The sequence below is a fragment of the Fukomys damarensis genome, unplaced genomic scaffold (assembly GCF_012274545.1).
Source record: "Fukomys damarensis isolate Sample0158 unplaced genomic scaffold, DMR_v1.0_HiC HiC_scaffold_6, whole genome shotgun sequence".
Classification (NCBI taxonomy): Eukaryota; Metazoa; Chordata; class Mammalia; order Rodentia; family Bathyergidae; genus Fukomys; species Fukomys damarensis.
Window position 1 is genome coordinate 29,888,569 of NW_022900918.1, and position 22,547 is coordinate 29,911,115.

General features: G+C 41.0%; 2 protein-coding genes across 6 annotated transcripts in view; one reads left to right on the forward strand and one right to left on the reverse strand.

The window, feature by feature from the left end:
- Cldn10 (claudin 10) overlaps positions 1–4,200 on the forward strand; it is a 133,013-nt gene extending 128,813 nt beyond the window's left edge. For both annotated transcript variants that reach the window (XM_010630787.3, XM_010630777.2), the window contains exons 4-5: positions 907–1,014; positions 1,643–4,200. In XM_010630787.3, coding sequence (XP_010629089.1) covers positions 907–1,014; positions 1,643–1,766 — 232 coding nt within the window. In that variant the 3' untranslated portion in view covers positions 1,767–4,200. The remainder of the gene's footprint in view (positions 1–906; positions 1,015–1,642) is intronic.
- A 95-nt stretch (positions 4,201–4,295) lies between these two features.
- The window catches only part of Dzip1 (DAZ interacting zinc finger protein 1), a 47,923-nt gene continuing 29,671 nt past the window's right edge, over positions 4,296–22,547 (reverse strand). Inside the window, exons 10-18 of one of the 4 annotated variants that reach the window (XM_033760937.1) lie at positions 21,925–21,984; positions 16,613–16,752; positions 13,426–13,588; positions 12,839–12,968; positions 12,124–12,177; positions 10,646–10,839; positions 9,107–9,240; positions 6,867–7,036; positions 4,296–5,307 (exon numbers count right to left, since the gene is read on the reverse strand). In XM_033760937.1, coding sequence (XP_033616828.1) covers positions 6,884–7,036; positions 9,107–9,240; positions 10,646–10,839; positions 12,124–12,177; positions 12,839–12,968; positions 13,426–13,588; positions 16,613–16,752; positions 21,925–21,984 — 1,028 coding nt within the window. In that variant the 3' untranslated portion in view covers positions 4,296–5,307; positions 6,867–6,883. The remainder of the gene's footprint in view (positions 5,308–6,866; positions 7,037–9,106; positions 9,241–10,645; positions 10,840–12,123; positions 12,178–12,838; positions 12,969–13,425; positions 13,589–16,612; positions 16,753–21,924; positions 21,985–22,547) is intronic. The other 3 variants (XM_033760935.1, XM_033760938.1, XM_033760936.1) reach the window with 3 other exon arrangements.

The window sequence follows — 22,547 nt, forward strand, 5'->3', positions numbered from 1 at the left end:
TTTTTTTTTTTTTTTTTTTTTTTGCACGGCAGTGAAGGTGTATTGGGCCCCAAATGAGTCATTGTTTATAAAAACAAAACAAATACCTATTCTGCAAGAAAGGGACAGGCAAACATGGGAGCAGCACACAACCCTGAGCCTTTTGTGTGTCCTCAGTCCTTTGTTTGGGTGACTGCTCCTCAAACAAAAGGATTTCCTGTAGCACTCTGTGGAAGGTGACTTGTTTCTGTGTTCTCGGTAGCATTACTCTAACCTTTGTACAGTGACCTCCCCAGGAAGGAACTGTCTCCTTTATCTTTGTATCTCCTGAGGTTATCTGCAGAATATGGTGGCTTAGAAGGTGCTTTATACCGTGCTTATGGACTCAGCCGCATATTCATCTCCCCACTAGATTTTAGTGATAAACTGGGTGATGCCGTTCTAGCCCTGGTCCTCGGTGGGCCACCCTGTACCTGTGGTTTATCTACAGCTAACTGATATCGATAGGAACTCACTGAACTGATCAGAAATCAAAGCAGAGGCAGCGTCGCCTTTTTAAATGCAGTGTGCAGAAATAATTTATCCTGTGGGCAGACTAAATGGATGCAAAGTTTGGGGAAGCAAAGGTAGTGTACAAGAGAGAGGATGCCAAGTAAGTCAGGAGACCTGCGTTTTGACCCCTCCTTCCTGGACACCCTCATTTCCTTTTAGAATGTTGCAGAAGTGTAAAAAAGCCATCGCCATAAAAACACTTTGAGAAGAGTTTAAAGCATTCTGCTGATACAAAGGTATTACCAGTTCCTTTACAAGTTCCAACAGCAAAAAATATAAGGGGCATTCAGTCAGTGGCGGCTAGCAGGGTTAAATACTGTTTAAACTCACTTCCCCGGAGGCGAGCTGTAATACTTGGGTCTTATTTTCTCACAGGTACGAACTGGGAGCTGCTCTGTTTATTGGATGGGCAGGAGCCTCTCTCTGCATCATTGGCGGTGTGATATTTTGCTTCTCAATATCTGACAACAACAAAACGCCCAGGTATGAAAGAGACAAACATTATCTGCCAAAAGGTACTATATACTGTTGTAAATCATCACTATGCATGGGACAAACTGCGGGACAGGTCATGCGATCCTGTGAAACTTCAAAAGCCCTGAACCAAAAAGGTGAGGAATATTGTCAGTTTTAAAAACAAAAATACCTCCTCCTCCTCATCATACTCCCACAAAAGTATTTCTGTAATTAGAGATATAAACCTAACTGCGAGGGAGTGTTCTTCACCTTGGCTTCATCGGCATATAGGCAGGATTTTTTGGTACCAGGGATCGAACTCAGGCAGGGGGAACCACTGAGCTGAATCCCTGGTCCCAGGCAGGAATTTATGGATGAAGGTCAATACTGAGGCTTCTAGATTCCAGGAAAATGAATTCTTTAAAAACAGCTTTGATAAAGAATAACTCCATGAGTCACGAGTTTCTTTTATAGAAATTTTTGCCATGCAAGCTACTCAGAAATGAGCTATTTCTTGAAGCCAATGAGATGAAAGATGAAAGGTAACGAGAAACAGGAAGACTCAAGCTTAGCTACTGACAGAAATGGTTTTCATCCAGTTTTTGTCTGTCCTGTGAGTAGAACGGAATCTACCAAACTGTTTTTGCCTTTTCAGAATGGTATACACATACAACGGGGCTACATCGGTCATGTCTTCTCGGACAAAGTATCATGGCGGAGAAGGAGATTTTAAAACCACCAGCCCTTCAAAACAGTTCGATAAAAATGCTTATGTTTGAAGAGCTCTGCTGGCAAGCTGTGTCTTGAGTTTGATCCCATCAAAGACCCTCCTATAATTAACGATCAAACTATTTTTAAAATATGAATTTGAAGAATGTGTTGATTGTATGGATGTAAATGTTCTTACATGGTCATGTACTAATCATTTTGTTATGGGTTTCTATAAAAAAAAACAGGTTATTTACAGGATTTGTCCATTTCGTACATTTACAGGATGTGTAAAAGCATTTGATACCAAAGGTTCAAGAGGTATTCGTAATATATCCTTTTTGATCATTCATACTTTGAGATATTTGATCCCATTTCTTGTTTCATTCATATATTAAACAGGAAGTATATAAAGAACGGTGTCTTCTAAACACTGTGGGGCCAATCTGAGACTGTTCCTCACAAGACGTCCAAGTTAAATACACAAGTTATTGGCAGCTGCATCGAGCTGCCTTCTAGTTTCTTGCGCCCATTTGTCACACCTGTCATTTATTGTTATGGCTCAAGGAAGGGCCAGTGAGGACAAAGTGTTATTGCCCTTTCTGTGCCACATCCACCTTTAAGTAACTGCCCAGTCTTCTCTGAAACAGCAGGGTTTTAGCAGCTCAGCTGCGGCCACCAGCTGGGGTGAACTCTAAAAGCAACAAAGGAAGTCCCAGAGCCAGCATGGCACCTGCCTCACTCAGAACTGATGGGCTGTGTCTTACAGGTTCTGTTAGGGAACCAACTGGGAATTGAGAGATTTGCCATTTTTCAAGACATGTGAGTTGCTCCAACAAGGACATCAATGCCAAAGGCCAGGTCTAAATATAATATGCCCACAAGGGCAGCGGTCATCACCATGAACACAAAGCTTACATGCCCTACCTAACCCCTCAGGCTTCCCTATGCAGCATGTACTTTTCTTATCCTGCATTTACAGAGAAGGAAATTAGAGCAGAGTTTGAGAAACTTGTCACAGTAGTGACAGAACAGGACTTAGAGCTGGGACAGTCCAGGGGGAAATACAGAATTAGAACTGGTGAGAGCTGGAAGCAGCTCAGTTGTAGCATACAGGAGTCCCCGAGACCTATTATCCTCCATCCCCAGCATGGGGACATAGCAAGGGGGCTGGGGACACAGCTCTGCGTACCTGTGTTATCTGGAGGAGGTTGTCCACTATGAATTGAAACAGGTGAATAAATTATTTCCCTGGTGTGAAAGCCTTAAAAGGGAAAAAAAATCACGTTGTTTGGAGGTGTTGAATGGAAAGAAAAGGAAATGAACAAGTTTGTTTAAATTTCCATACTAGTTAGTGCCACGTTAGCAAAGTACTTGAAATATCTTTCTCCAGAAAGACATAAAGGTAGGATAGGTGCTTGTGGCTAGTGTGCAGACAGGACTATGTAAGTGTGCATTTAAAATAATTTTTTTTTACTTACAGTGGAGCTGGTAAAAATGTACTGAAAAATTTCAGGAGGAGGGAGGATGAAGGTATGGAAAAATTCTGCAAGTAAACAGAAACATGTTAGCTGGCTCACAGGAGGGGCCCTAGAAGGTAATGGTCCAAAGGAAAAGGAACAAACCAAATGCCAAAAAAAAAATGCTATGGCTAGACAGATAAAAGATTGGCTTTTGTGACACAAACACATTGACTTAATTTAAATATTGGGATTAGTTTTTAGCAGGAGCAGACATTTTCCACAGCCTGTCTGCTCAAGACCAAGACAGAACTTGGAAGGTGCTTGGTTTATAGACTGCTCTTGTCACTTTCTGGTTGTATATAGGGCCTTTGGTAAGTTACTTAATAACTTTGTTTCTCATATCTTTAAAATGAGGGTCATAAAACAGCCACCTCTCACAGTAGTTCTAATTAAGTGAACTAATGTGGTTTAAAAGCAAAAACAAACCCAAACCAAGTGGCTCAATAAGTATTTGCTGCAGAAATGATTGTGTGAACGAAACAAGGCATGGCTACCTCAGGCTCACTGAATGTGTAAGTTGCCTAGCTCTGTGTTTCCTAGTGAAACTGATTCATCATTTAGTAAAAGATTTTAGAAACAGAATGAGTGTATCTGCATTAAAATGTTCTTGCAGGAAGTTGGGGAATGTTTACAAATTTAGAATAGGTACAAGTGAAAGGTTCCCTGGGGAGATAGAAACAGGTTTATTCTGAAGCCAGGATGTTATGTGGCTACCACAGCAAGCCCCTCCTCTAGTTAAAACCTCACAAAAGTATCCTGGGCCTGGATGTACCTCAGTGGCACAGCGCCTGCCTAGCAAACACAAGGTCCTGAGTTCGATCCCCGCCCCACTAAAAGTATATATCCAGCTGTGTGTATAGTGGTGTGTGCCTGTAATCCCAGCACTCAGGAGGCTGAGGCAGGAGGATCACCATGAGTTCAAGGCCAGCCTGAACTTCATAGCAAGACCCTGTCTCCAAGAAAAGTATAAATTCAACTTAGAAACCATAGTAAAAGGCCCCTGAACTTCATAGCAAGACCCTGTCTCCAAGAAAAGTATAAATTCAACTTAGAAACCATCTCAGAATCATCAGCAAGAGTTACAAGGGTGTGATGGAAAAGGCTTTACTGGTAACCTTGACAAATGAAAAGAGATCTAAAATCCAATAAACCATTTAGTTAAAATGTTACTTTTTTGGGAAACAAAGTACGGACAGTACCACAAAGTATAAAAAAATGCAAAAAAACATTTCATATGAACTTTTTGGCCTTTAACAATGTCATTGTTAAACAACATAACTAAATTAGTTTTGAGGTATTTTATAATAGGGTTGAGTATTTTTCAAGTCCAAAAAAAAAAAAAAAACTACCTACACGTGAGTCAGTAATGAATCAATCTTTTCCATTTGTATTCTGATAAATTGGCATTTTAAATAGCTACACTGTACTCATAAAATATCCAAGATAAAAGATTATGGCGCAGAAAATAACAGTGGCAACATGCTTACAGTGACTCAGATGAACGTGACCAAGAAATTTAGGAAGATGTATTTAAAGTAGGCCTAGCTATATATCACTATTCTAAACTTCTATTATGACAAATAATCAGTCTAACTCTTGATTTTACTGTGCTCTAACACAATTTAAAGACGAACTAAGTTTTGTAGTATCAAGGCATCCAATGTGACAATATACATAAAATATTTTAAAAAGCTGTAATAATCCAAACCAAAACTTGCTATAAATTAAAAAGTTTCACTTAAAAATAAGTTGAAAAAAATGCACTTAATACTAGAGGTACCATTCTGATGAAAACACCTTTTCTGACTTTAATGGCACGTTATTTTTTAGCCGCGGATGTGAAACACCTTTACATGCTTTAAAATACTGCTGACAGTTTGTTTTTCAATACTGTATTAAGTGCCATTGAAGAGACCCTTGTTCTCTGAGGTGGCATCCTTGTTACTGAGAGAAACACCGTAAGGCAGGGGCTTTAGAATTGTGCAGGCCACCACGGAACACTGTTGGTTTCTGGGGAATCTTCTGAAGAGTCACTCCAGTCAGCCTCAGGCACTACGCTGCTTTTTAAAGCAGCTCATTTCTTGAAGTCCTGCAGAGGGAGAGGGAGAAGGAAGAAGAGAATCCTCAGTGGTTAAACAAACACAGTCAGGCCTGAGAAAGCCCATGATTCCCTATTGTCATCTCTCACTCAGAGTAGACTCTCTTCAGGAATCCCTGGTCCTGACCAAGCTATGCAGGAGGCCACTGTAAAATCCAGCACAAACTGGGCACATCTCTAGGGTCCCCTCCTGTGACCCTGGTAGGTGAGCTCTGCCCTTCGGCCCACAAGTTCCTGCCTCTCCTTCCCCAGCCTTCAGCACAGGGCCTGGAAACGAAGTCCCCAGTCCGCTGGTGGCAGTATAGTATCAATACCTCTGAGGGAGCAGATGTTGTAAAAGGACAATAAAATCAACAAGACAATACAAATCTCTGTACCAGAGGGTTAAGTGTTAAAAACAGACTTTTCTAAGGTACATAAACTTTTCAAAGTGCCGGGACTTTCAGCTACTGAAATAGCACAGTGCACAGAATGCCACTCCAGTTTGACTAGAAATGCTTTCATCGTGGGGTGTGGGCCATGCCTTGGTCACCCTCTGGCCTGTTACTTAAGTGGCATGTGACACAACATGGGCTTTTGGATTTCAAAGAGTAGAGTCGATTCTCAGCACAAATAGCTCCATGAGGGCTCTGTGACAGTCATGTTATTATCTGACAAGGTGACAGTAAGTACTGGCCTTTTGGTCAATGGCGGCCAAGGGACAAGGCAGAGAGAGCTCATTTTCCCAGAGGGGGTGCACGAGATCCAGCTGAGGGAGGAGGGTGCACACCTGGAGGGGGACTAACTGCAGTTATAAATAAGGCAGAGATGTGGCCGGGAGGATGGGCTGGTGGAAATGAGCCCAATCCTGTCTCAGCAGGGGACACAGACAGTCAAAGTCCGAAGGTGTCAAGTCCTGGGACTGGGGGCTGGGTCCACTCCCCCCCCAGGCCTGGGGTGACGAGATATTGGGGGGGGGGCTCTGTTCACTTTTGGTTCCCACCATATGCGAGAACCACTTTGATAAAAAAATATAAACTACAGTTTTCCAATTTTAAGAAGGAGATCTTGAGAGTTAAGTTTCTGTACTTATCCGGGCTCCAACCTAATTGGACTGGAAGCATTTCAACTAATGATTTCACTTGTAATTCATGCCACTGACTACAAAGCTGCAAGAAAAACTTCCCTTGGAAGAAAATCAAGAGAAATATTTAGTAGGAAACAGAGGGTTAGAGGGAGGCTGCCAGCCAGAAGAATGGTCTCATTCAGGTAGATGACTAGAAATCTGCATTTCTATGGGGCATCTGCATGAGGAGATTGTTTGGAGATTTGGAAAAATAATATAACAAAAGAATTAAATGGAAGATTAGGCCCAAAAGTAAACAAAAATGATCAGTAAATGTCTCAGTCAGTAAGGTGTAAATATTCAGTCTTTAAATAACATACAGCATCCGAGATGATACTTCTACAATGTGGTGATCTAATAGCATATATAAAACAGGTATTTATAGAAATGAAACGACTAATCAGAGATAGACGGGGTGGGTGGGTGGGGTATGAGGGTGACGCACTTTCTCCCATGGGTCCCCTAGACTGCGCCCCAGGCATTTCGCACTTGAGTGGAATTCGATTCATTCTTCACAAGTGGAGGGTCCTTCTGTTCTTTCCCAGCTTTTTTCCCCAAAGACTTTTCTTCCTCTAAGGATGATATGTCCCAGTCGTCTTCATCCACATCTGAGCACTGAAAGGGATACAGGAAGCTTAAGTCATGTTTCTTACAGAGAGCAGCGCCCTGAACTCATTCTGCAGTTTAGACTGAGCAGCTGACGCTGGGTGATGAGAACAGCACTGCTGGATGTAGTGGCGCACACCTGTGAGCCACCAGGCCTGGGGAGGCTGAGGCCAGAGGAGCACCACAAGTTCCAGGCCAGCCTGTCTCAAACAAAACAAAACGAAATGCTGGGAATAACAGACGATCCCAAATCCAGGCATTTCTGCACAGCAACAAACGAATTTGGAAGTGCATGTTCCGAAAGCTGAAGAAATCACCTCTTTTCTTTTGTCTCATGCCATGGAAAGATATTCTTATCCATCATGAACTTCAAAGATTCCTGAAACACTCTTGTGTGCCCCCAACACAAGCCCTGTGGGAACAGCCCTGCGGGGAAGCAAGCACTTTCCCCTGTGTACACCTTGAGCTCTCTCCTGAACAAAGCCAGACTTCCTCGCATTTTTAGCTTGTGTAACGCAGGTGGTACTAATGGAAGTAGCTTGCTGGAATGTTCTGGATTCCACAGGTAAACAGGAATTAAATCTAATGTCTGTGGAAATTTAAGTGTGACTACTGTTGGAAGACGCAGACAGGCTGCCCAGAAATACAACAGCAGAGCTCCACCACAGAGATCCTGGTGTCCTCGGGTGTCAGAACCAGCCTCATCTCTGCTCTGCACAAAAGGACAGGACCTGCCTGCCTGCCTGTCTCTCTTTTAGTGGTCCATGCTTGCAGGACGTAACGTTTACCTGCCTCCCGTGGAGTTGGTCCAAGTACCTAACACACACCAGTTCCTTCTTCCATCCTCTCGCCTTCCTCTCTCTTCCCCTCCTTCCACCTCTCTGTGCCCTTCTCATTCGAGAAACATCTATCCCCTGCTGCCTGTCATCTGCTTTCTTCTTTATCTGGATTCTGGGCTCCTCATATAGGACAAACCATGTGATATTTAAGCTGGTGCGTCTGATTTATTTCACTGAATGTTATGGTTTCAAGGTGCGTCCATGTTCCTACAGATGACTTCATCCTTCTTTGTGGCAGAGCAGCACCCCGTTGTGTTTGAATTCTGCATTTTCTTTATCCACTCATGCAGTGATGGACATCTAGGCCACTTCTGAGGTTTAGCCGTTATGAACTGTGCTGCTACAAACATGGACATGCACAGCCTCAAACAAAGTGTGAATCAGGAGATTGAGAACCTTACAGAGTCCCTAGACTTGGATGTGGAGACCCCAGGTTCTAGCAAACACAACTGTCTGTGTCCACAGCACCAAACACCTACAAGCACCAGGTAAAACACACAAATTCCCAAAACATGGGAGTGCAATTTGCGTGGGATGTGCTATTACAGGCCGAGTACCCTTCATCTACAATGCATGGGTCAGAAGTGTTTCAGAATTTGTAGTTTTTCAGATTTTTTTTTTTTAATATTTGCATGGACCTTACAGGTTATGAGCCTCCATAAGCAAAACGCAGCAACCCAAAACGGTTCGGATTCTGAACCGCATGTTTCTGTGTGCGCACGTGAAGTGGGGACTGAACTCAGGGCTTCATGCGTGCTAGGCATAGGCTGCACCACAGAGGGACACCCCAGACCCTGAATCGGAACCTTTCTGAGCGTGATGTTGGTGCCCAAAAAGTTTAGGAATTTGGGACTTCTCAGATTAGGGATGTTCAGGCTTTACCAGTTATCACGCCAATAGCTTTGATACTCTATGAAATTGAAATATAATACTAAAAACAAAGTAAGATGAAAATTTCCACCTCTACTACACTGAATATTTGTATTTGTTTATATTTAACTATGAAACATAATGATTAAGATATATTCATCAGCTGGGAATGGTGGTGCATGCCTGCAATCCCCCCACTTGGGAGGCTGAGGCAGGAGGATTGCCTGAAATTCCAGTCTGGGTTACATAGTGAGTTCAAGCCCAGCCTGGAATACATAGCAAGACCCTGTCTTAAAACAAACAAAATAGAAAAAGGTATATTCATCAAAAGATGAATTAATGCATATTAATCAAATAAAAGTGATTTCACCTTCAGTTCTTTTTGTAATTCTTCTTTTATCACGAACACTTCAGTAACATTAATCCCACCAACTGGCTTATTCACATTTCTGTGATATGAGGCCATCTTTTCGACTTTTTCAGTTAGCGTTTTAATGGCAGTTCCTATAAGATCAACAGAAATTAGTCATGAAAAGTTTTCTCATAACTGCATCTGTCTTTGTTTCCAAAATAATCTTATAGGCAACTTTGAAAGAATCTAAGCTTTGAGTATAATTATATATTATAAAATTAACTGATGTATTTAGGAGTTGGAAAAAGAGTTAAACACATTCTGTAATTCCCCTTAAAAGTTAATCATGATTCTCCAGACAAGAATTTATAAAGGTTTTATTTTAAGTCAAAAAAGGATGATGCTGGGCCAGGGATTTAGCTCAGTGGTGCCACTGCCTGCCTCAAAAGCACAAGGTTCCAAGTTTGATCCTCGGTTAAAAAAAAAATGACATTATCATTCAAATATGTGGTCAGAAACTTTAATTTCTGTATTTCCTCCATGAAAGAATTGCTTAAAAAGATATTCTCCAAAACAATATAAACTCTTTTTAAATTAGTTCTGTTTTACATAATTACATAGCTACACAATATGTTATATAAAATAAAACAATATTATATCTGAAATGTTCAAACTATATAATTTTAAATTACACTGCAGAGTTTCAGGTTGGGCATGGTCGCACATGCCTGTAATTCCAGAACTTGGGAGGCTGAGGCAGAAGGATTGCTGAGAGTTTGAGGTCAGTTTAGGATACACAGTGAGTTCAGGGCCAGTCTGAACTACATAGTGAGACCCTAGCTCAAAAAACAAAACAAAACAGACAATTTTTTTAAAAAAATACTCTTCAGCAAGTTATTTGCAATCACAGACTGGGACCTTGCCTCTCTCTCAAACTAGCCCAATCTGTGCCAAAGGGCAGCACAGTGTATTAGAGCAGCCACTCTCACCATGTTTTAGTGGATTAAACTGTGGCCCTTGAATTCAGAGGTTGAAGTCCTCACCTCCGACATGTGGGAATGTGGTCTTATTTGCAAATGAATATGTCAAGAGGCGCTTAAAGTAAGGTCATGAAAAGTGAGTCCTAATCCATGTGACCAGAGCCATGATGAAAATGGGAAACCAGGACAGAGATGGAGGCACAGAGGGAGGGTGCCGTGAAGGTACACAGGGAGGGGATGGCCAGCGAGGACCAAGGCACAGGCCCAGAACAATCCTCACAAGTGAGCAATCTTGCCCATGCCCTGATTCTGGACTTCCAGCCTCCCAGACAGCAATGCCCAGCTGTGGCTCTCTGCCACACTGGCCCTAGGACACATCCGGGTACCCCCAGGGCCTGCTCTCCTCCAAACTGAAGATGGGCTGGTTGCTGAGTGTATCCACATCACTAGGTGCAGCGCCTTCTGGAGTAGTCTTATCCTCTCCGTGCACCCGCCTCCTCAGGTTTTCAGTGCTCAGTGACCCTGGGAGGGAAATACAATTGTCCTAAATACAATGTGCGGGATTTTCAAAGCTCACCTGTAGGCTTGGGAGAAACATCGGAGTCCTCGACTTCACTTCCTTCGGTCCACTCTGTGTCGCTTTTGACAGCGTTCTGTCCAACGCCATTCTTGTTGCTCCTGGACAACTGTCCGGAAAGTAACTCCGGGGACACATACGCCTGAATGAAGCCATCGTCGTCCAGCTCCTCCTCTGAACTGAAGGGAGGTGTCCTACATAAATCCAAACCAAAGCAGGCGTCGTGCAAACCGAATCCCTTTTAAATCGGTGAGAATCTTCTCAGGGACTTTCCAGAGTGTGGCCTCAGACAAGGTGGCAGGGAGGCCCCACTGTTCTGTACAAGGCTGAGGGGTCATGCCAGAGCCACCTCAGCCAACCAGGCAGGGTGGTTACCATGACACTAAAGCTATGACCTTTCCCCTCAAAGCGCCACCGTGTCTATTCTCAATATTCTTGTTCTTTTCGGTGCTAAGCACATTTCTCAAGGAAGAACATTCTCCACAATAAGACTACTCTTTTAAAATAATGTTATTACTTCCAGCTTACTTTGGCACTGTATCACACAAAGTACTTGTACATACACAAGCCCATTTGTATAATCACATGAATTATGACCCCCATTTAAAAATGAAATAGAAGTTCAGAGCAGTGCTCATTTAAATATTCGTGAAGCACCTACATTCCAGACAACACATCAACCTTGTGAATCTTGATTCACTCGTGCTGTCTCATAAAATAAAGCTCTCCCTATGAGATTATGTCCATGAAAAGTGCTTTTGAGCAATGACTCACTGTTTGTCTCTGCTATACAGTGCCTCGGAGAAGAGAAATTTACAGCTTCAGTATCTCCAGAATCAGGCGATGATGGTGAGATTCAATGACAGTAAAACTAGTCTTATTCAGAATGAATTAGAGTAAATATACCTATTTACTAAATTGGCAAACACTGAGCCCAGCCTTTTTATTGTATTTTCATTTAATTTGCAGAATTATCCTGTGAAAAAACCCAGCATTACATTTATGAGTAAATCAAGACTTAAACTGGAATCAAGTGAGACAGTGACTCACAGTTGAGAAGCAACTGCACAAGGACTCTTGGTGTCTTGGAGAACCTCACAGAATTTGATCTAGGGTCACTGTGAGGCCTGACAAAAGGCCAGAACACGAAGACATCAAATGAAACTTTACTGTCGTGGATGTGGCCATGGAAATCAACACCTTCCACCTGACTTACATGAGCTTGCTGACAAGTTACTCCACCACCGGGACAGGAATGACTTAGGTGTGGTCTCCCTTCCTCATGGGGACCGTCATGTGGTTAGGTGCTACTGCTTTACATAACGGATAAAGATGTGTCACACGTAATGATCACAAACTGTGACACTAAGTACTTGTGACTTTAGTTAACCACAATGAGCACACTAATTTATACAAAAGGAGTGTTCAGTGAATAGATCTTAAATACCCCTCTCCCCAAAACCTCGCCTAGTACTCACGAAGTAGATGAAGACTTTCTGTGAAGATGATCTTCTATGATATTTTTCTTATTTCTACAAAAAAAAAAAGAAAACACAAGTGTTTCTAAAGTGTACATGTGATATAATTTAACATACGTTTCTATGGAATTGGTGATATTTCTCTTTTAACACAATATTAAAGAAAGAAAGCAATGAATCTCCAATGTCAACAAGAAACTGAAAGGAAGTGATTACGGACTTGATATTTGTAATCCACCAAAGTCCCATGGTGAAGACCTGATCCCCAGTGTAATGGTATCCGGTGGCAGGAACTTTGGGAAGTCATTAGGCCTGAATGAAGTCATGAGACAAGGCCTCCATGATGGGATCCCTTACAGGAAGAGGGAGAGACCAGAGCTTGCCCTCCAACTTGTGAGGACACAGGAGGAGGTGGCTGGTGGCCAGACATAGAGAGGACCCTGGATAGAACTTGACCATGTCGGGAACCGTGATCTCAGACTCCCAGCCTTCAGAACTGTGGGAGAAGCAATTTCTGTCATTTAAGCCACCCAATCGATGTTATATTATATGGCAGCCTGAAGTGCTTAAGACAAACGATAAAAAAAATTTGAGGGTTGAAAATACTCACTTTGGGGACCGGGGATTTAGCTCAGCGGTTCGGTGGCCTGCCTTGCAAGTACAAGAACCCGAGTTCAATCCCCGGTACCAAAAAAAAAAGAAAGAAAATACTCACTTTGGAACAGCCGTCCTATCAGTAAAAACAGGTCTTTGTCTAACCAACTGTCTGCTTTTGGGAGGAAGTTGGATTGCCCTGGGTATTTCTCCAGTTGAAAGCGTGTCCATCTGAGAAACACTGTACTTATCTGGAATAGCAGTGCATTCATGAGTCTCCATTGCCATATGGTCAATACAGTGAAAAGCAAAATGAAACAGCACAATACTACTTCTGGTGCCAGGGAAACAAACAGGCTGGTCTCTAGGGTCTGCAGTCCTGACTCCAGGGATTTTTTTTTCCACATAGAAATAAAACCCAAAGGGGTCAGGGATTTAGCTCCCTGGTGCCACTGCCTGCCTCTCGCAAGTGCGAGGTCCCGAGTTCAATCCCAGTAAACCCCCCCCCAAAAAAAGAAAGAAAACCCAAGGCTAAACACTTAACGGTACAAACAGCAAGAGTGTTGCCAACGAAGTGCTAAAGTTTGTAAACTACTTAAAATTATGAAAGGTTATTAAAAACTAGGCTCCCCCCCAAAAATAAGTAAAATAAAATAAGAACTAAGCTCCCATCTGCAGCAAGGGAACGGCAGTCGGCAACAGCCTTACCTGAAGACAGTAAGGTTCTCTCCTCCATTTTACAGCTGAGCTGATGTTCCAGGAGCTCTCGGATTTGCTGCATGTTCGGTATTTGTCTTTCTCGCTCATGTCTTGTTGATTCCATAGTGCGCATCACAATATTCAAGTGATCACTTGGAATACCATGTATGTCCTGAAGGAGTGAGATGTTAAATTGGAAGTATGATCTGCCTATTTCCTGTTATCCTTTATTTTACTCTTTATTTATACTTTGAGTTTCTCATGAGAGAAACGATGTAACATTTAAGCTTGTGTATCTGATTTGTTTCCCCTAACATTACCGACTCAAAGTGCATCCCTTTTTCTACAACTCCGGAGTTGCTTTTCATTACGTGAGCACATGCCAACATTAATTATACCAATGTCTCAAGTCATCCTTGCTGGCCCCCAACGGCAAGTAAAGTAGGCAGTGCCCCAACTAACACACTGCCCTGGCCCCAAAGGAGCTCCCCGTGTGGTTGGACACAGCAGAGATGTGTGTGTCTGCTGACCAAGGGTGGCCAGAGAAGACTGAAGTGGGAGGCTGAGCTGTGGTCTAACAGAGGGGTGGGGTCAAGCAAGTAGAAACGAGTTTTGAGATGGGTAAGCACTGGATTAGGGTATGCTGTGCTGTGGGGAAGAAACAGTCCAACACGGGTGCTGAAACAGTGAAACCACGTCACACAGGCTAATCCTACAAGATCCTGGGAGATTAGACCAGAAAAGGAGACGGTAGGCCAACATGAAAAGCTGAAAGGTTGATCACAGGGCAGAAAGAGTCATCAGAGATAATGTTTAATCACAGGACTAGCACAACTATAGATCACCGAGAAAATGTGGATTCGATGAGAACCTAGTATAAAAGCTGGCTGAATGGCTAGTTAGTAACAGTGCCTCCTGTCTTCAGCCCCTTCCCCTCTGCTTCCTTCCTCCTTCAGCCTTCCCCGTGCCAGACGGCAGTTCCACCACGCACCCGCTGTCCAGGGCAGATATATACCCTCAGATTGGTGCCACCTCCACAAAGTTTTCTCTGATCTCAGTTATTTAATCAACCCACCCCTTTCCTTCATTTCACTGCATAAAATCTACCATCAGAGATTGTCCATCTGTCGCACCTCACCAGCTGCTTAATGATTACCTATGCCCTGAAGCAGGATGGAAGGACCTACTACCTCACAAATGTCTATCCTCCCTAATTCACACAAAAAGTTAAAGTAATTTTAATTTTAATCAGAATCTCAACGGGAGTTATTCCGGAACTGGGGATGTTCTTCTAAAGTCCACTGGAAAACAAACAAACAAACGGAAGACCTACTGAGAAATTTTTGAAATAAGACTATTGAAGAAGCCATGGCCAGTGGGAAGGGGAGGGGAAAGGAAATATGGGAAAAGAAAAAATATGAAAAAAGGAAAAAATGGAAATAAAGTCTGTGTAAATAGGGAAGGGTGAAGGGAGGGCAGGGAAATGGGGGAAAAAATAAGAACTGAGATATATCACGTAAAGAACAAGATCCTAATGATATATGTAACTATTGTTTGCCTTAAATGTACCAATAAACTTAATAGGGGGAAAAAAAGAAGCCATGGCCAATGGAAGATACGAAAATACACAACAAAGCTAATATAATTCAATCAGTATGGCATTGGCAAAGGAATACAAATAACAAGGGCAAAAAAAGCTACAAGTCCAAAAATAAATCCAAAGACAGATAGGAACTTTCTATATGATTAAAGTACCTTTTTAAACAAATGGGGAAAGGATGGTTTACTCAACAGATGACATTGTGACAGCTGTAAAATCAGATTTGAAAATCGCTGTTTCTAAACTTAATTTTTTTTGTTTTGTTTTGTTTTTTGAGACAGGGTCTCACTATGTAGTTCAGACTGCTCTGGAACTCACTGTGTAGCTCAGGCTGGTCTCGAACTTGCAGTGATCCTCCTGCCTCAACCTCCCGAGTGCTAGGGTTATAGGCATGCACCACCATGCCCAGCTCTAAACTTAATTCTTAAACCCGAGATAGACACAAAACAAAGCAAACAAAAAACCAGAAAACACACAACCTCCCCAAGCATTAGGGAAAAAAACAGAATGTTCTTAAAACCTTAGGATAAAAGGAAATGTCCCAGTTAAAATTAAAATCCAGAAGCCATATACAAACAAGCAAAAAAAAAAAAAAGTTTTAAGAAGCATTTTTCAGAGGAACCAGGACATTCCATGATTATCTTTGCTTTTCATGGCCCTACGGGTGCTGGAAACTCACCTAAAAAGAATTTATGTAGATATTAAACATTGACAATATTAAGAAATGGTGAAAGATGTGAAGCAACCAACTCTCATGCACTGTTAGGGATAATGTGAGCTCACACTGGAAAACCATTTGGCAGTAGCTATTCTATTAAACATATATACATCTACCCTTTGACCCAGCAATTTCATTCCCAAAAAAGACCCAAGAAAAATATATAGATCTTGATGACCTATGTGTTCCAAAAGACATGTACAAAAATTAATAGCTCAAAAGAGGCCAAACTGGAAACCTACATGTCCAGCAACAAGGAGAGATTCTGAAGTATATTCACACAACACATTATTGCGATGCAAAAAAAGAACTGCTACATGAAACAACAGGTATGAATAACAAAAATAAAAGCAGAAGTAAAATAAGACAAAATACGGTATTATGCAATACATGATTTCACGTATATGAGGTTCAAGAACAAGCAGAACTATAATCCGTTAGCTCTAGTTAGAGGAGGGTAGTACTGATGAGGAAGACACAGGGGGTCATCTAGGGAATTAGAAATGTCCAGCCTTATTATTTGGGAGCTGGGCACAGATGACACATGTATATACATATGTGTACACACAAACCCATGTATAACGTAAGGATACAAACATGCACAAATATATCCACATACATTTACTCATGTAGAAGCACACATACAAATCTGTGCACACACATGTATGCATTCATATTTGTACATGCATGCAGATACTCATGGATACATGTGAGTACATATACATACATCCCAATGCATGCACACCTTATACACGAGCACCTGTCATTCAGATACATACACGGTGTACATGGCTATTTGTGCCTACATATGTGTCCATGCACATATATGCATCCACATATAAAAAATTAGGAAATATGTAAAAAAGGGATGAACGTACTGCATTAATGCCCAGGGTTTCCAGTTTCTCCACCAAGTTCTGCTCCAAGACTGTTTTTATTCCCTTAGTGAGGGAGGGATTTATCTTCAAAACTTTCCTTAAATTTCTCTTGTTACTTGATTTCTGTTCACTCTCCCTTCCTGAAATAAGGTTAAAAATGAGTTAAAAGAGAATTAAACAAATACATTAAGACTCCAAGCAGAAAATGATAAAGCACAATTTCAAACAGCAAGTAAGTATTTTTAATGTTTTTGAGTTTTGTGGATAGTTTAGTCCTTCCATGCAATATACAATGTTATTTGTAGCTTCTAAAACTATTTAAAGCCCACTTCAAAACACCGGTGTCAGCCGGGCGTGGTGGCACACGCCTATAATCCCAGCACTCGGGAGGCCGAGGCAGGAGGATCACTGTGAGTTCAAGACCAGCCTGGGCTACATAGTGAGTTCCAGGTCAGTCTCAACTATGTAGTGAGACCCTGTCTCAAAACAAAACAAAACAAAACAAAAACCATCGGTGTCTTTAAAGCACCTTGGTTGCTTAACAAAATTATAGCTAAACAATTTTTAAAATATAGGTATCAATAGAAGTAGAATGGGAAAAAAATGCCTTTACAACATTAGAAGTTTAGAACTTTAGAAGTTTAATGTTTTTTCTAATGATGAATGTAACTGTATTGTATACCTAATATGTACCACTAAACTTAATAAAGTTTAATGTTTTATTATTAAAACTATTTCCCTGTTTCCTGAGAAATCCATCACAAATTCAGTTAGAATCTTGTGAGGCAAAAACTCAGTTTATTTTAATGACTACAAGAATGAAAGTAATAAATGTAGTAGAAGCTAAGTGCATTTAAAATTTCAAAATGTAATCATTATTATCAACTCATATTTTCTTTTCTTTTTCTTTTTTTTTTTTTTTTTTTTGGTACGGGGATCAAACTCGGGTCCTTGTACTTTCAAGGCAGGTGGTGGCACCACAGACCTAAATCCCCACCCTTATCCACTCATACTCTTTACCAACATGAAAAGAGGCTAACAAGAGCCTTAGGAAATGTATATTTTGTTTCAAACAACCTAAAGTTAAAATAAAGAAACCAAAAATTAATCTCCCTCTTCACATATCCTTCCCTATCCCATGTTTTTTGTGGCGCTGGGTATGGAGCCATGGGCCTCACATATGCTAAACAGGTACTCTATCACTGAGCTACAATGCCAGCCCACTCGATGCCACTTCTACTATTTCCCACTTAAAGCTTGGAGAAGGGGACTTATAGTATGACCTTGAAGTCTGAGTCCTATCCAAGGTAGGCAAACACTGTACGAAAAAGACCCAGTGTTTGGCTCTTTGGACCCTGAGTGAATGTCCAAGACAGAAATTTACAACTGTACTACTATTTCGAAGGCTCACCCAATAAGAGCATTTCATTCAACAAGGGCCGCACGGAATGCCATTCCCTAGGTATGGGACCAAGGGCAGGCCCAAGAAACACTCCCTTCCACCGCCCCATCGAACTCTCAGTACCCACAGCACTCAGTTTCATTGAAGACCTTGAACAAAACGTCTTTTGTTTAAAATGTTTATCCTAGACGTCTGTATGATCCCAGTACTAAAGAATATTTCTATTCATAAAATTTTACTTTAATCAAAATTAGTCAAATTACTATTTATACATTAAATAGAGAAAAAAACTCGCATAAAGACTTTTTGGGGGGCAGGGGGACAGTACTAGGCTCTGGGTCCTGTTTACTATGGGACACTGGGCCATGTACAAGGGTCAGGTGATACCTAGAGCAGCTTATTCATATTTTAAAAAGTCTTCAAAGCCTTGGGTATCAGCTATTGTATTCACTCCCTGATGTGTCCAGAGTCACCCTTAACCCTGATGACAAGTTCCTTTTGATGACCTAATGATAGCAGATTAAAATTTTCACTTTGCCCTCAAATCCACTTTATATGTTGGTAATTGTGTTGGTAACCCATTCGTGGATAAAAAAAACTCTTGGTAGGTGATTCTTTCAAGACTTGGACTAGCTGAGGGAAGCAAGAAGAATGGAGAGTCCACTTAGATAAAAGTCGTTTTTAGGTAGAGGTACAATTAATCATTTGTAAAGACGACACAGGTTTTAGGTAAAGCATGTATTTCTCAGCAAGACCAACAGGACAAAAATTGCTAGAGTTTAGCGTGTCCTCCAGTAAAATTTAAAATGCATGCAACCAGATGGCCAGGCCAAAGCACAACAGCCCACACATGTGAACACTTATACCAGATACACAGTGGCCCTTATGTGATAAGCAAAGAATTACAGTGCAGAGCAAGTAATTAAAAAACAATTTCTGAGCTGTATCACCTAATAATGAATCTCCTCATTCTTCATATGAGGGTACTACAACCAGATATCAGATTCCCCCAAAGACCACAACTGTATCAGCTCACTTTCTCCATTTGTTCCTTGCATTAAACTATAGAAAGCAAAATACCTGAACTTTAGGTCTAACCTGTTTACTAACTAAACCAAATAACCTAAAGGTGACTCCTAAATCCCCTGTGTTTCAAATTTTTGCAAAATAAAATGGGCTCTGAACACAATCTAATATCCTATAAAAAAGCAAGGTCAAAAGTGCTTCCTCCCAACTGCAAGTGCTATGTGCAGAAATGTGCACGGAAGGGGTTATTTCTTAGGAACAGCCACAATGTTTTTGCAAAGCACTGCCAAAATTTAGCTCCACCAGCATTTACCTGCAAAATGTTAGCACAAGCTGAGGAATTTATTGATGGCAATTAATCTGCTGCCAGCAGGCTGACACCGCAAGGTGCTAGAAGAATGCAATGATTGGTTTCTGCAGCACTTGGGCTCTGGGTGCTTTTCGTGATCCTCAATACTCTCCTGTCTCCCCCCTGAGCTGCGACTAAAAGACTATTTTCTTCTCCAGTTCTCCAACAACCAAAGATGGCAACTTTGGTGCCCATGTGGCAACAACCAACAATGAGGCTTGCTGGCCATGATCCCGAGCTCATGTCTCATGTTGGGCAGGACTCCAGTCACATGGCACATCCACGCAGGGAGTGGAACCTGGAACTGAGGTCGACAGGCTCATCTGGCTGATTGCAGAGAAATCACAATTCCTCTTACAGCTCTTCTTGACTTGTTTTTTTTAATGTGTGAACTACAGGAGCTGAAGTTCCATTCTGAACCTTTGGATTCATTTCCCAAATTTTCAAAGAGTAAGGGATTCTGTCTTGGACATTCATAAATTATACTCAGGAGACCAGGGATTTAGCTCAGTGGTGCCACCACCTGCCTTATAAGCATAAGGTCCAGAATTCGATTCTGGGTACCAAAAATTAAAAAAATTAAAACAAAAAAGATATGCAGGTAGGAAAAAAGGGTGTTACTTGCAGGGAAAATGACATTATCATTATTCAGAACTCAAGCAGGGTAAACTGGTTCATCCCATCTTCAGGAAACCACCCAGAATGGTTGAAAATCACTTAAATAATGCTTTTAAGAACTATTTTTCTCTACAAATAGGGCTCCCTAACTCATATGCCTACACAAAATAAAGAAGGCCATCTAGGGGACAAAAGGGGAGGGATTATGGCAGTCTGAGGAGCCTGTGGCTGCATATACAGCCGGAGACTATTACACAGCTCTGCTACATGTTGCTAAAATGGACCCTATGCCCAGTGTTTCCATTTTGCCAAGAAAGGTCAGAAAGTAGGATGTCCCTGTGAAACATTGTGATTCTGACGAACTACTGACAAGCGACTGTACAATAGTGGCTACCACTGTACCTCCACTAAGTCTCAGCGGTGGAATGGATTGGCCAGCAGGCACTGCTTCCAGGCCTGGGCCCTGGCAACCCTTCAGGCCATGGGGGTGGCTGCTCGTGACCCACCACATCCCATCTTTCTGACAGTGCAAAGCGAGCGTCCCATTAGAGGGCAACACCCTCGCTCATTAAAGTTATGCTTATTATACTACCCCTAAATTTCCCTCAGCAACTTTGTATTTTTCTAGTATAATTTTTTGACAATCTTGTTTTGAAACAAGCAGGTTTCTAAACATTGGTACAGTAATTACAAAACAATGAGAAATTAGACAACTAAACTGAGCACTTTAAAATTAGTCACAAGCCGGGTGTGGTAAGTGCTGTAATCCCAGCACTCTGGAGGATGAGGCAGGAGGATCACCACAAGTTCGAGGCCAGCCTGGGCTACGTAGTTCAAGCCAGTCCAAACTGCACAGTAAGACCCTGTCTCAAAAAAATCAAAAACTAAATAAAAATAAAATCAGTGGCAACTATGAGAAATTACTTGGATGTGAAGATATGAAATCCTAAACTAGTGTAATGCATAGACTTAAAAGAATTTGCAAAGATATATGGAAGCAAAATAAACAAATCCTATTAAAAAATCAAAAAAGCACTAATGATCTAGCAAGACCAAGACTTGAAAATACATCATGTAGATATTATAAATATACCTGCTTTGCTCAAATCTCAGTTTACAGCCTTATAAAATTTTTTTAAAACTCTAGATGATACAGAAGTGGTAAGATATTGAATTTATATATTAGAATATATAATTTTACTTCTTGATAAAAATTACAAAACTAGAAGCTGCATATAAATTAACAATTTACTTTCTCTGAAAGAAGTAATATATGGTAAACTATTATTAATAAGGAAAATTATGATAAGCTGATTCAAACATAGCTTTCATAAAAATTATACATTTTTCATAAACTTCAAAAATTAATAATTATTTTTAGAAGTGCTAAGTGAAATAAGCAGTAATTTTATCTCCAAAATCAAGTAGCTCCCAAACTTTATCATGCAGGTGTTTTGCACAATAATTTCCACATCCACAGCTTAGACCTGTTTTTCTTGATATTAAGATTATTTGTAAACAGGCACTTTATCCGCTGAGTTCAGTTTTAGGGTATGAGAGATCACCACTCTGATACAAAACGTTCCATATCGTCTGGCACTCATGTGGGTCAATGTGCCATCTGATGAGATGCACTAAACTGCTATAAAGACTTTTTTGTGGGCCAGGGTTTTAGCTCAGTGGTGCTGCCACCTGGCTCACAAGCATAAGGTCCTAAATTCAATCCCCAGCACCAAAAAAAAAAAAGAATGCAATTAAGCAGGAAAAATGAATCAGAGAAATAAGGTAACATGATGTAACCCAAACCTAAATGTCTTTCCCAATTTTGATATGAACCACTGGCTTCTTTTTCAAGGCTTGGGCTTTAACATAAAGATATCATCTGTGCAGGTAAACCCTCATCAAGTCCTTTGTTACCTTTTTCTTCCTCTGAAAGTTCTTCTATTGGTTCCAGTACGTGCGACGAAAATGCCTGTTCTATTAATGAGGAAAAATAAGAATAATGCAAACGGGACATCAACAAAGTAACATTAGTTTCCTCTCAAATAATATTGGAAGATATTATTTTTAAATTGTATATAATGCTTACATAGCAAGAATCTACTGGGAGAATTGATGCAGTCAGTTAAAACTGGTCACTTTCTCTTAGAATCTTCAACTTCTCTGTCTTCCATTAACTCCACTCTCAGAAAAATTATATCTTTAAATACAGTGGAACCTTTGTACTTGCATTAACTGGTTCCAGGAGATACCATGAGTATTAAGAATGAGTAACAAACAAATTGTTTTGCCTGGAAAGGTAGCAAGTAAGGAGGCACTAGACATCAACCAGTTCTAGCATGTGTGTGATGAGGACCAGGACAAAATTTCTGCATCAAAATGCTTCAAGATAACAGATTCCATGAGTTTCGAATCAGTTAAGTACCAAGATATGACTATAACCAAGTTAAAGCTCCTCACTCATCAATCTATTTAAAACACAAGGGCACAACTGCAAAAGATCTTCATCACTTATAAATTGTTTTGATCAGGTGTGTAAA